The following is a 14,452-nucleotide window of genomic DNA, read 5'->3' as shown; positions in this document are numbered from 1 at the left end:
AAATAAATAGAATTCAAATTAGTGACAACATAGTAACAGAAAAAACAAAAATAGCAGATCATTTCAATAACTTTTTCCAGTCTGTTTTTTCTAAACCAAGCAATGACGACTTTGACGCGTACCCGCCTTCCTCCCTCTCATGTTCGATGGAAGACCTGGTCGTGACTCAGGCCAGCGTGTTTAATCAATTGTTACTTTTGGATTCTAAAAAGGCTAGCGGGCCGGATGGGATTCCAACCCAGTTTTTAAAGCGATACGCTGAGTGGATATCATTTTTCTTGACAATAATCTTTACAAAGTCCCTACACACTAACTCGTTGCCACAAGATTGGCGGTGCGCAGTCGTAACACCTGTTTTTAAAAACGGCGACCGACTACTCGCAAATAATTATCGCCCAATTTCCCTGACAAGTATCAGCTGTAAACTATTAGAACATATCATAAGTAAACATATACTAACTTTCCTCGAGGATAACGCGTTCTTTTATCAGTATCAGCACGGATTCCGAAGAGGGCTATCTACCATAACACAGCTCATAGAAACGATACATGATTTCAGTTCAGCCATAGATGCCCAAGAACAAATAGATGTCATTTGCATAGATTTTGCAAAAGCATTTGACAAGGTTCCACACAGTAAATTACTTTTCAAGTTATACAGAGCAGGAATTAGCGAAACCATTCTTAAGTGGATTAAAGCCTATTTGAACAATCGCAGGCAGGTTGTGCATGTGGATGATTGTTTTTCTTCTACACTAGAAGTACTTTCTGGCGTTCCTCAAGGATCGGTTTTAGCTCCATTACTGTTCCTAATTTATATTAATGATATTAACGAGGTTACCGAATCTCCCGTAGAATTGAAGCTTTTTGCAGACGACTGTTTAATTTATTCTCGAATAACACAAGCTACCGACCAAATTAGAATAAACCGTGTCCTTCATTCCTTGCATCTTTGGTGCGAAAAATGGGACATGGAAATTAATTACACAAAATCAACTTTTACGCATATAACTAATAAGAAGACTGTGCAGCTATTTTCTTATAATATTGGAAAAAATAATCTAAAAAAAGTTGATACCTTCAAGTATCTAGGTGTTACAATTGCACATAATCTGCAGTGGCATAAACATATTAATAATGTGTGCTCGACAGCTTCCCAAAAACTTTACTTTCTGCGGAAGAAATTGGAACATGCAACAAAAGAAGTCAAGCTGATAGCTTACAAAACATTCATCCGCCCATCCTTGGAGTACGCTTGTGTTGTCTGGAGCCCGCACCAAAAAGTCCTAAAAGATAAACTGGAACGAATTCAAAGACTGGCCGCTCGTTTTATTTCGTCAAGATACAGAAGAAGGGATTCAGTGACGGAAATGCTGAACTCATGTGGGCTCGAGTCACTTGAAAATCGAAGGAAAAAATCAAGACTAAAGCTTTTATTTCAAATAATTCAAGGGCACTTTAAGATTAAATCAAATAGATATATTCAGCCTCCGGGAAAACGGAGCGCGAGAACAAACCACACACGATCCATCAAGCCTTACGAGTCACGTGTTGATGCTTTTCGTTTTTCTTTTTTTCCTGAGGTGATCGAAATTTGGAATGGTTTGCCTGCTGAAGTTGTCGAGCAATCGGACGTGCACAAGTTCGAACGTTCTATCGACATCTTTTGTCAGGAGCACCCAACTTGATGATTATGATATATGAATTTTGTATGTTGTACAAAATTGTACATTGTTGTACATTGTATTCCCTCCCTGTAACGACCCTCAAGCGAGGGTCAACAGTATCAATAAATAAAAAAAAAAATAAATAAATAATAAGAGGTGTACATGAAAGGTAGTACAAGCCTACGCTCCAATATCCAGTCACGATGATGGGGAAGTAGGTCAGTTTTATGAAGATGTTGAATTAGCAATGAGAAAAGTGCAAACTCAATATACTGTAGTAATGGGCGACTTCAATGCAAAAGTGGGCAAAAAGCAGGCTGGTGAACAAGCAAATGGCAACTACGGCGTCGATTCTCGGAATGCTAGAGGAGAGATGCTGGTAGAATTCGCAGGAAAGAATAAGCTTCGAATAATGAACACCTTTTTCAGGAAGCGCATCAACAGAAAGTGCACCTGGAAAAGCCCCAATGGTGAAACAAGAAATGAAATTGACTTCATACTTTCTGCTGATCCCAGCATAGTACAGGATATGTAAAAGATGGACGCATCCTGAAACGTGCGAGAAACAACTCAGCATAGGACAAACCAAGATGTATGCACTGAAAGATAAGCTGGGTAATATCATCAGCAAATCTCAAAGATATAGTAAAAGAAGCGGAAGAATTCCATACTGAGCTGTACAGTACCCAGAGGAGTCAGGATACCTCCTTTAGAAACAGTGATGAACAGTATACAAAAACTCCTCCTATAGCTAACGGTGAAGTCAGAAGGGCCTTACAAGATATGAAACGAGTAAGAGCAGCAGGAGAAGATGGAATAACAGTCAATTTAATCAAAAATGGAGGAGACATAATGCCTGGAAAACTAGCAGCTCTTTATACCGAAGTGTCTATCGACTACAAGGGTCCCAGAAAACTGGAAGAAAGCAAACATTATACTAATTTACAAAAAGAGAGATGTTAAAGAATTTAACAATTATAGGCCCATTAGCTTACTCCCAGAATTATATATAATATTTACCAAAACAATCTCCAAAAGAACAAAGGCAACACTGGACTAGTCAACCAAGGGAACAGGCTGGCTTCAGGAAGGGATACTCTACAATGGATCACATCCATGTCATCAATCAGGTTATCAAGAAATCTGCAGATACAATAAGCCTCTCTATATGGCTTTCATAGATTACGAAAAGGCATTTGATTCAGCAGAGATACCAGCAGTCATAGAGGCATTACATAATCAAGGAGTACAGAACGCTTACGTAAATACCTTGAAAAATATCTACAGAGGTTCCACAGCTACCTTAATTCTACACAAGAAAAGCAGGAAGATACCTATAAAGAAAGGGGTCAGACAGGGAGACACAATCTCTTCAATGCTATTCACTGCGTGCTTGGAAGAATTATTCAAGCTATTAAACTGGAAAGGAATAGGAGTAAGGATCGACGGCGAATATCTCAGCAACCTTCAGTTTGCCGATGACATTGTTCGATTCAGCAACAGTGCAGACGAGTTACAACAAATGATTGAGGACCTTAACAAAGAGACTGTAAGAGTGGGGTTGAAGAGTAATATGCAGAAAACAAAGATAACGATGAATAGCCGGGCATGGGAACAAGAGTTCAAGATCGCCAGTCAACCTTTAGAGTCTGCGAAGGAGTATGTTTACTTAGGTCAGTTAATCAAAGGGAACCTTGATCATGAGAAGGGAATACATAGAAGAAAAGTGGATTGGATTGTATACGGCAGACAATGTCAGCCCTTGAGTGGAAGCTTACTATTATTACTGAAAAGGAAGGTGTAAAATCAGTGCATTTTACCAGTGCTGACATATTGGGCAGAGACTTGGAGACTGACAAAGCTTGAGAACAAGTTAAGGACCCCACAAAGAGCAATGGAATGAAGATTGCTAGGCATAACATTAGGAAACAGAAAGAGAGCGACATTTTTAAACGTGAGGGTGTGCGGCATACTTCGGTACGACATTTGAACCACTTTGAGCGGGTGCTCGAGGTCCTCCTAGTGCCGTCGATTTTTCGGTGCCAAAATTGCAAATTCGATTTTTTGGGGGGTTTAATCCACCATACCCCCCAAGAGACAGAAAGAGAGCAGTTTGGATCAGAGAGCAAACGGGTATAGATTACATTCCAATTGACACCAAGAGAAAAAAATGGAGCTGGGCAGGTCATAATTTGCCGGTTAGATAACCATTGGACCATTAGGGTTACGGAATGGGTACCAAGAGAAGGGAAACGCAGTCAAGGACGGCAGAAGACTAGGTGGAGCGATGAAATTAGAAAATTCACAGGTGCTAGTAGGAATCGGCTGGTACAGGACAGGGGTATTTGGAGATTGCAGGGAGAGGCCTTCGTCCTGCAGTGGACATAAAACAGGCTGATGATGATGATGATAATGATGTTGACTGATATTCGGCACAGTAGTCTGTCTCTTCCATGATTAGTTTGTGAAAAAGGCACGGCCTATGTTTCTCGCTCCGAAATGTCGTATGTGAGGCACTGAGGTTTGCTTAGATTACAAAGATCAATAAATCACCTGTGACCTGGTTTGTGCTTTCTTTATAGTTCATAGCAAAATTAAACTGATAATTGTTATGAAACGGGAGAACATTAAACTTAGAAAATATGTACTTGTATGACTGTCATAAGAAACACAAGCAACCAGGTGCAATGCTTTTTTTTTTTTGTAAAAGATATGTTACATTGTTTTGTAATGTAGTTCCCGATATAAGACTACAATAATTTGCATGGGAAATAAATATGGTGTTATACAGCAATAGATGTAATTTTAATGGAAGAACATCTTGAAGCCTACAAAGCGTACTGTATGCTTTTTCCATACTTGTTACCATGTGTTCTATGTGTTTGTCTCACCTTAAATGGTGATCAAACCCGCCATGGTTGTTCAGTAGCTATGGTGTTGGGCTGCTGAGCACAAGGTCGCAGGATCGAATCCCAGCCACGGCAGTCACATTTCGATGGGGGCGAAATGCGAAAACACCCTGTACTTAGATTTAGGTGCATGTTAAAGAACCCCAGGTGGTTGAAATTTCCGGAGTCCTCCACTACGGCGTGCCTCACAATCAGAAAGTGGTTTTGGCACGTTAAACCGCACGGTTAAAAAAAAAAAATGGTGATCAAGAATCACTCTCAGTGTGTTCACGTTCATGGTAATGTCAATGCGCTCTGATCAAAAGATTATGTTTATATTAGGATTTACACGTTTTTGGGGGGGTGCAAAAAGGACAGCTTTGGTTTTTTTAGAGTTCATCTGCAAGTTATCAGCATTACATGACTGGAAAAAAAGGCTGGTATCATCTGCATATACTATATAGTGTGGTAAGTTATTGCTATTTATTAAATCATTTATACAGATGTTAAACAGTATAGGCCCTCATGTGCTCCCTTGGGGGACACTGGCTTCTAAATTCAAGGAATCTTAGTATTCTCCTGAAATGCAAACACATTATTTCTTATGCATTAAGTAAGACCATAGAAGGTCCAGGGGTAATCCCCTGAATCTATAATGTTTAAGGTTTTCTTGGTAAAGTAATATGATTGATCATTTCAAAGGCTTTAGAAAAATCGACAAATGTGCATAATGCTAATTTTTGATTCATAGGCATTCAAAATTAAATCCTTCAGTGTTGATAGAGCTAATTCAGTCAATCGGCTCGTACGAAACCCAAATTGATGCCCCCCCCAGATAACCGATATTTTTCACAAAATGACACAACCCTTTTGCAGATAACCTTCTTTTAATGTAAACTTCTGCGGATGCAGAGGGTCAAATAGTTGAATTACATGCCGCTGCTTGTGAACGCACCTCTCAAATCGTGTGCCATGTGACCAAGAGAGACCCCCGAAGCAGAGCAGCTTCATGCTCCATGGTGCAATAAGATCCTATCACACCTCGTAAGTTGCCTGCTTTGGCTGCTGGCTTTGGCCGTGAGCACAAGCGTGCGAGGGTGAGCAGAGAAGGATGATGACTTGAAGAGCGCAGTCTTCCAACGTGATAAAGGGAAAGGGAGGAGGAGAGCAAGCTTGCGGCAAGCGCACCTCAAGGGGGACGTGGAGTAAAGGGTGGGCGCGCCTCGCTCTTTAGCGTGGCCGTGCATGGCTGTCAGCGCAGCCTAGAGCGTACACAGCTTGTGCACAGTTTGAGAGGTGATCTGTCGTGTGTGCAAGGAGTGGGCCTGCCGCGATGGGTGGCATCATGTGCACTGTCTTCTGCGCATTTGGTACTGCAGGTTGCGTAATCTCGAGTTTTGGAGATGTGCTGGTGCGAGAGACAACCAAAGCATTCGCTTCCCCCTGCCAGTGCTTTTCACGATAGCGTCATCCCACTGTGGACGCAAAAGCACGGCTGGCTTTTCTTTGTACTGCCGATGTGAGGATGTCGTCGATACGGCATGAAACAGTATGTTTCATTACCAATTCTCTCATTCGAGAAAATTAAACTTTTCCTAATTAAGATATGCTTTTTCCGGTTGTGCGATAATTCAGAAAATTTTGGACCCACTCCGTGCAAGTCCATTGGCAACTGTACTTAATAGCAAAAAGGTCGAATTTCAATATAATGAAATTTTGATATAATGAAGCAAATTGCCAATTTTACCAACTTTGTTATATGAATTTTAATAGCATATACAGTGGAATACCTTTTACCGAACCCATTTTCTGTGGTCTTTTGTAAGCCCCACAATTTCAGTTCGTGCTTACTTTCAATCATGCTACAATTTTTAGCACTATTTCCCATTACAAATTGAATTGCCATATTCTGAACTTTTTTAAGCATGTCGGATAACATGCTGGTATCCCAGCAAACACATGCCTATTTGAGTAGTGTACGAACATGAGTAAAATATAGCTGTTCTTGATAACACGATAACTGTTAAATAGAACTGAACTGAACCTCACCTAGAACAGTGGCCGGCTTACTTAGCCTCATGTCCCAGGATTGCACCTTCCCATCCTGAAAAGAAAAAAGGAAAAGGCAGAGATGACAGAGGGATGACACCGATCAGATTCCTATTGGCCTGGTGTAATGCACAGATGTCACTCGTAATAAATAAAAAATCAAACTAACACTGAACTGCTTCCAAGCCATGGACAAACTGGGTTCATTCATATGTTTCTGGTAAAAGCTCGATCAGAATATTTCTAATTTTGTAGCAATCTTAATCTTTTGTTGACGATTGTTTTCATTTTCTGTCAATTTTCTTGTACATATTGTTATGGAGCGATTGATACATGGATGAAAGCAAGGTTAAGCAGAGTGATGAAGACAATGATGAGGATGCTTGCATGTGGGCCAGATCATCTTGCCCTGCTTTCTTTGTAGTTATTCGGCAAATATATCCATCACACCTTGGTGGAAGTGCAGGGTATGTCATGGCTCGCAACAGAACTCCACAGCGCCCGTTGTGTTGGACATCTGTCTGCAATGACGGAAGATGCGGCGCCTACATCAGCACCCGCCACTTCAATGGTCGTGCTGGTGCAACCATGGGATCTTGGCACGTTCTGCCATTACATTGAAGCGGACACTGAAGACTGGTTGGCAGAGTATGAACGCATTAGTGGTAACAGCTGATGGGACCCTACCCTGATGTTGGCGAATATTATTTTCTACCTCAAAGGCGCGGCAAAAGTATGGTTCAATAACCACGAGGCCGAGATTGGGAGCGGGGACACCTGCAAAGAAAAACTACGAAACTTATTCGGAAGTTTGTTGGCCAGAAGATCGCCGTGAAAAAGATGTTTGCATCACGTGCACAGATGTCTACAAAATATTACGTCTCGTACATTGAAGACGCATTATCGCTATGTCGAAGGCTGATGCCAAGATGCTGGAGGACGAAAACATTGGGCATATCTCTTTGTTGTCTCCAAGCCTTCAATCTTTTAACGTGCAAAAATTTCTCTACAGTCAACACTATCATGAAGGGGTGCCGGTGCTTTCAGCAGGCTAAAAGCCGGTGCACTGGCATTTTGAGTATACCTGCATAAACGTCCAGGAGGGCTGCCACATGGTGTTTTTATTGAGCGCCGTAAGCGAAACCTATGAGGAGCGTGCCGCATGATCCCTCATACTATGCAAGTGAGGCGCATCTGGCAGATGGCGACTCCGTAACTCCTCACCGCCAATATAGCTGACTAGTCATATAACTAAACACTGAAACAAATTTGGTAGAGGCACTTATGACTGCTTACGTGTGGGAATGCGAAAGCATTGTATCATTCGTAGACTTCGCAACGTCATGGATGTGCTCATTATATACACGCATGATGCGGCACCACCTCCCATGTAAGCTGCACCGTCACATGTCCAATGATGCACACACTAGATGATTGCGATGTGACGTGTGCAATGATGAACACACTAGGCACACCTTTAGTCAGCCAGAATCGTGCAGCCACCATGGCGTCGAGGAAGCTTGCTCGTCTCGCACTCTAGAGGCCCGAGTTCGATTCCTGCCTTGACCAATATGTACCAAATTTTATTTTCAAAGCCATTAATTTACTTTGTTTGCACAAACCTTCCTGAGAAATTTTACATCAATCCGACCATTTTTTGACATATTTTTACTCTTTTCACCATCAATCATTTTCAGTACCATCTTTGTGTCACACCAATGCCGATGAATTTTCGAGTTATGGAGCATATGATGTTTTCATATTAAATATATTCCTAGCCCTTCTTTCGTAATGGATCCTGCGGTAGAAGACTGGCCATATGTGGGCGTAATTCATGCGCTAGCAGCATGGTACGTAACGGGTTTATAGGGCTAATATTAAGGCTCCCACAGGAGTGGGAATGGTACTTTTGTGATAGGTGATATTCATCTGCCTCATGCAGCACCCAAACCTTATGAGATACCATTAAACTCTGGATTGCAGCTATCGCATCCGATATACTGCTTTGAGTGGCAACAACACTTCAGTTAACATAAGCATCCAGTATGTGCATTGGTACAGCAAGTGTGTGCGTGTGTGTGTGTGTGTTTTTTGCACTACACTGAAGAACTGTGCACTGCTTAGAGTGCAATTTTGCCACACAACAATAATCATGCATAATCTGTGAGCTCTCTAATGTTCAAAAATGTGTGACTGGTACTTTGCTGTGAGGAACACTACTGAGAGAATACTTGGGCACAGCATGAAGAAAATGGGCATAAATAGAAAGCACCGGGTGGAGAGTGACAAGTGTTTTACTGTACATGGCAAAAAGCAGGAAGCATGAAGGATGGGAACAGAAAAAAAGAAAGGCACAGAGAATTGTTGCTCATTGTCTGTCCTTTTTCCTGTTCCTTTTCCTCATGCTTCATACTTTGTGCTAAGAACATGTGTAGTAACCCTAAACACCAACTTGCACAAAAACAGAGAATTCTGGGAACTTTTCTACAACAAGAACCAACCCAAATATTAGAAAATGTGTTGAGATCCTTGAGTCAATCAGGCCAACTCAATGAGACATATCAGTGCTGCAGTTTGGGAACAAGATTGAGAACGTTGGATTTCATTTTCTTCACTGATAAAGATCATTAGGTACGCCGTCCAATAGATTACACAAATTGTACTCTTCACCTTATATTTTTTGAGCTCAGTGACAATTATTGCTCTTCCAGAGATATGTCACCATTAGTTCGGATTAGTTGATTGAATTAATTGGTGCTTAGATGACTGAGTTGACTGATTAGTTCAAAATTAGTTAAGAGTTCAGTGCATGTCCTGCTCATACGTTCTTTAGTCCTCGTTGCAGTAGCGCTGATGCAATACATTGAGTATGTCATCATATGGGATGCCCAGCACCTCACTTCTTAGCAGAATACTGTGTACCCTTCCATCACACTGGAAAACTAATTGGAGAGCTTTAGCCTGCCTGTAAATGCGTTACACCTTACCAAATGCTGGCACACTGGATACAGACATTTGCGGCATTACTGATGGCACCATATGGTGACATTCACATCAACTGGAACACGCCAAACTATAATTGCAATGAACATGCTCTAAGTATCTGCCGGGGCAAAGGGATCGATGGCAATGATCATTAAAATACCTGTAATAGCTTTTTCCTCTTCTGCGAGAACAGTGACATGATAAAAACATTTCTCAGGCATTGTGGTAGAAGCATCAAAGAATGTTGCTACCAATGCTGTGCTGGAATGTGCAATGCATGTGGTGATCGGTAACCGTAGTAATGATATCCATCAAAAAGCACAGCTGCGGGTTGTTGTGGGAAGGCCACAACAGCATGATAGCTTCCACCCCATGAATCTAAGCTGCATTTTGATTGAAAGCAGCGTAAGCCTTCGCTGGGCGAGTGAAATTCCATAGGGTATGGATATTTTTTCGTGTGCTTTTATTTGTATTGTTCAAGTTGGATCACTTTCATTTTCCAAAGTCAACTTTCTTATTTCTTTTTGTATTCACCTCGTACTCATACAAAGAACTCATTGTGGCACCACACTTGGTGATGACGATGGCATTGCGGGGCCTCTATTACTCAGTTTCATAATTTTTTATTCTAGGGATACCTATTATAGCAATTCTTGAGACTGAATCAAACGCGAATCAAATAGTGCAAGAAGCAAACTGAATATCAAACAACCATCAAATAGTTGTCAAATAGTGAACAGGTGTTCTCACCATTACAGTGAAATCTCGATGTATTAATCTTCAGGGGACTGTGGAAAATTGTTCATTATCCTGAAAGGTCATTACAGTGAAAGCCCCAAAATTAACCATTCCGCTCATCAAGCCATCAGTTCATAAGCTGTCACCATATGAGCAAAAACGTCACAGTTGGCTCTCGGCCCATGCTGTTGCTATTTTTCATAAATTCCACTGCCATGCACCACCGCAGCACGGTATACTGAGTGGCACACAAGAGATGTTGACGCCAAGAAAACCACTGACAAAGAAGGAGCACCATGTCACTTCCAAAGCGCAATGTTCTGTTTTGTTTGCTTGTTTATTTTCACACTGTTTGTGTGGACACCGCAACTGTCTCGCTCAAGTGCGGCACTGTGACATCCCCGCAAGCACGGAGGTTACATTTCTTCACGTGTAGCTGGTACGGCCACAGAAAGAAGGCCACGTAACCTAAAGCACCACTCAAGGTCGCGAAGTGCACTCCCCGTAAGTGCAATTAACTTGCCCGCTTGACAGGTGTATAACAAAATGTATTATTAGCTGTCCAAACTTTCTGCTTGTGAATTAAATAAGGATTGTACAGTCGAAGCCAGTTATAATAATATTCAAATGCCACGAAAATTCCATTGTTACAACTGATAATTGTTAAAACCGGGTTGCATGAAAAAATCAAAATAGGGGGATGGCAGAGCTGATCTTAGCAAACTATAATGGTGGGGAGGCCAGTGCCCCTCCCCGCTATATCCTAACCACCTTCATCCATCCGGCTGCTGATTGTGCTCACTCGTTTACCTGCTTCCTGGGCGCTCCGATCATGTGTAACAAGCCGCGTCCGTCGGCGTTAAAGAATGGCACCGCTATAACTGCAAAAAGGGGTCACAGGTCGCAAGCGATATGCGAGCACTGTCGAGGCCGCGTTTTGGTGGGCCCGAAAGGGGCCTTTTGAAATGCGAGGAGGTTCCCGCAGTAGCCTGTCAGCTTGACAAATCTAAAAGAAACGCTGAGGCAAGATCACCCCAATCGTCTCGCCATGTACGTCACACTGCATTGCACAAGAAAACCCCATGTCCGTCTGCATTGCCGACATCCTTCTCCAAAGTATCCAGGTGCTCCACTTGGTGCAGCGGAAGGTTCCTCGCGAAAACAAAGCCCCGGAGGGACTGAATCATCTGCCGGGCCTCATGTGGGGACAACATTGAGGCAGCCTGTCCTACCGCATCATCACTGCCATCGTCGCCGTCGCCATCCGATGCAAGCACGTTGGCGACAATTGCCTCAGGTTTGAAGCATTTAGTTTTTAAATCTATAGCGATGCACTTTCTCTTCACCGGCAATGTCATGCATTGTTGATTATCACCCGGCGGGTCAGTCATCTACTGTTTCGGCGGTGAGTCAAAAGAGGCTGAGAAACCACGTGGCTAGTAACGATTTTGACGCAACCAACAAAGACAAACACGGGTGATTACGCTGTTTACAGAACTGCACTGAATGAGGAGCCAGCGAGCAAGATGCGAGCAGCGCAGTTGGTGCAGCCCATTTGTGTTTCGGAGGGTGACATGTTGTAGAGATATGGGCGCAGCCCATTCATGTTCGGAGGGGTGGAAAGGCGACGGGAGAGAGGCGCACGGAGAAGGCTGGAAAATGAGCGCGCGACAGCCGTTCGAGCAGAGGGCCGTCATGCAGCAGCTCGAATTTCCTTTTTTCTTTTCAAGGATTTCGCATTTCACTACCTTTCAGCTTGGACACCAAGCAGCCAGACTGCATCATTATAACAAATAATGCGGCTTTAGGGCACTGCAGTATGCAGGCGATTTCACCATGCAAAACATACGAAAGTTGGCAGTGCAGCAGCTTCTTATTGTTATAAACAATATATTGTTAAAACCGGTATCGTTATAAGTGGGTTTGACTGTATCATCTTTCGCTCTTCATATTTTATTTGCCAATCCCTCTAACGCAGCGGCTTGTAATGTTTCTGACTCAGTAACATTCTTTGGGTGTGGTTGCTCTCCGAATGCTTATTTTCTGCGCGATCGCTTGCGGGTGTTATTAGTTGCAGTGGATTTGTTCTTGCTATGGACAATTAAGGGTTGGAACACAGATGTACTGTACATTGTAATAGCTTGCAGCAAAGACGTACTATCGATAGTCACTCGCTTGAGCTGAGGATCATCACAAAACATTCAGCTTCGAATATTCGTGCTCCGTCATTGCAGTTGTCACCCATGCTTCAAGCGCATTGATTCCATTCACTTATTCTTGATACATGAACGACCGAGTGGGCGTACGGCCCAAGTTTGAGAGTGTGCTGGGGTGGATGTGTGTAGATAACGTGCAAGGAACTTACTATTCCAGAAAATGACGCTACTCCTTTGTCACTGTGTAAGCAGTGGTACTCACTTTTGCCAAAGTTACAAAACTGAAATCCTTCTTCTGGAGTTTAGCAATACAATGTTGGCGGGTGAATTAATTTTTTCATCATCAAGGAAAGCCGTGCATCGCAAAGAGCCGGAAACACAGGCGGACCTTGTTTAGCAGCAGTCCACGCACTTGGTCATACAGATTCATTCCATTCTTCTATATGCCAGTTACTATTCTTGCAGCCAACTACTGCACAGTGTGTTAGTGATGACCTAGTTGCATTTCCTACAGCTGATCAAACAGTAGCAGGGTAGAAATGGTAATGGCTTCGCATTCATGCCCTTTTGCACACTTTTGCCTGAGGCAATGCATGTGATGCTGCTGGTAGTGTCATCTCATTTCTCTAGACGAAACTACTACACGCACAAGGCACAGCTGAGCATTCAAGTAGTCCCTTCACCCTATCTTGGAGGTAATCTGTGGTGGGGGCAAACGGTGGGTCAGCTGAGATGGCTGGTGGCTTCGTGTGCACTGTCTTCCAACATTCCTAGTGTCGCACAATCTCAAGTTTTGGTGACACTTGGAAGCAAAAGGCAGGACGAAGCGTTCTCAAATTTGTTCGAAGTGTTCGCACCTCGGTGCTGGTACTCTTCACCATGCGAGCACTGTGACAGCTCTGCCTGCACTCATCGAGTAAGATCTGTTCATGTTTGCCTGAGCATGTAACACCATGCTTGTTATATAGTGAGCAACTGTTTACTGCAATTTATGCGGCTGATACAATTACGAATTTACTTAGTGTAGTTGTCTAATACATTGGTATAGCTATAGATATAGCCATCTACATAGCTATCTGGCTTATGTTTCTTTCGTTAAAATGCCCAAAACGCAAAATCGTTGAATGTACCATTCAATATAGCAGGACAACCATATTAGAATAAATAAATAAAGAAAAAAATCTGAAAGCTTATTCGCTTGTGTGAATCCCCCTTCTCTTCTTTCGCCATAGCAAGGTGCCTACTACTCAAAGATTTCAACAAGCCACAAACAAAGCATTGCAATGAGCCAACAGTGTGTGGCTAAGTGCAGCCCTCTTAGCAGAGTGAAAGACAGAACTTGCCTTGCTGCAGGATAGGAAGACATTGGGGTCTGTGGAGAAGACCACCTTCCAGACAGCATCAGAGTGCGCTGCAAGGAAGATGGCTTGCAGTCAAGAAACAGAATAATTTGTGTTGGGGCCAAAGGCACTTGTCCCACTCAGAACTGCCACCCTTTGCACAATCATGACATGGTCGTCCAACCATTCTGAGTTTATCATTGTAGCCGACTCTAGAGTGGCCAGTATCAGGGTGTCTGCCAAGTTGACATTTTCAAATTGCCTGAGTTTTCCAGGTTTTCCCGGAGTGCCTTTGCAAAATTCCATGAGTGACAAAGAACCTTGTTTTATGTCAAGATGGGCTGACACCATGTCGCCCGATGCTGTCACTTTCTAAACAAACATGTTAAAAAATTAAAAAAAGACTTAATCCAGTTTAAATAATAAGGAGTAATGTTTATTTATTTTATTCACAATATAAAACTGAAGGGAGGGGTAGTAAGAAGCACAGCGAATAAAATATCTTAAAAAAATATGGTAAAGCCCATTGCAAATTGAGTCAAACATTTTCAATAGGAATAGAAAGAGATGCATACAGAAGCAAATATTTTCGAAAATGAGCTATTTCTATCAACTGATAGCAAGCTCAT

General features: G+C 42.5%; 1 protein-coding gene across 2 annotated transcripts in view; it reads right to left on the bottom strand.

Annotated features, from left to right (window-relative positions):
- Positions 1 to 14,452, bottom strand: part of LOC142567789 (methylosome protein WDR77-like) — a 223,545-nt gene that overhangs the window by 103,196 nt on the left and 105,897 nt on the right. For both annotated transcript variants that reach the window (XM_075677941.1, XM_075677942.1), the window contains exons 5-6: positions 13,827 to 13,894; positions 6,605 to 6,659 (exon numbers count right to left, since the gene is read on the bottom strand). In XM_075677941.1, coding sequence (XP_075534056.1) covers positions 6,605 to 6,659; positions 13,827 to 13,894 — 123 coding nt within the window. The remainder of the gene's footprint in view (positions 1 to 6,604; positions 6,660 to 13,826; positions 13,895 to 14,452) is intronic.

The sequence above is a fragment of the Dermacentor variabilis genome, unplaced genomic scaffold (genome assembly GCF_050947875.1).
Source record: "Dermacentor variabilis isolate Ectoservices unplaced genomic scaffold, ASM5094787v1 scaffold_14, whole genome shotgun sequence".
NCBI classification, from domain to species: domain Eukaryota; kingdom Metazoa; phylum Arthropoda; class Arachnida; order Ixodida; family Ixodidae; genus Dermacentor; species Dermacentor variabilis.
The sequence above is the reverse complement of the archived record's forward strand: the minus strand, read 5'-3'. Positions and strand labels throughout refer to the sequence as shown.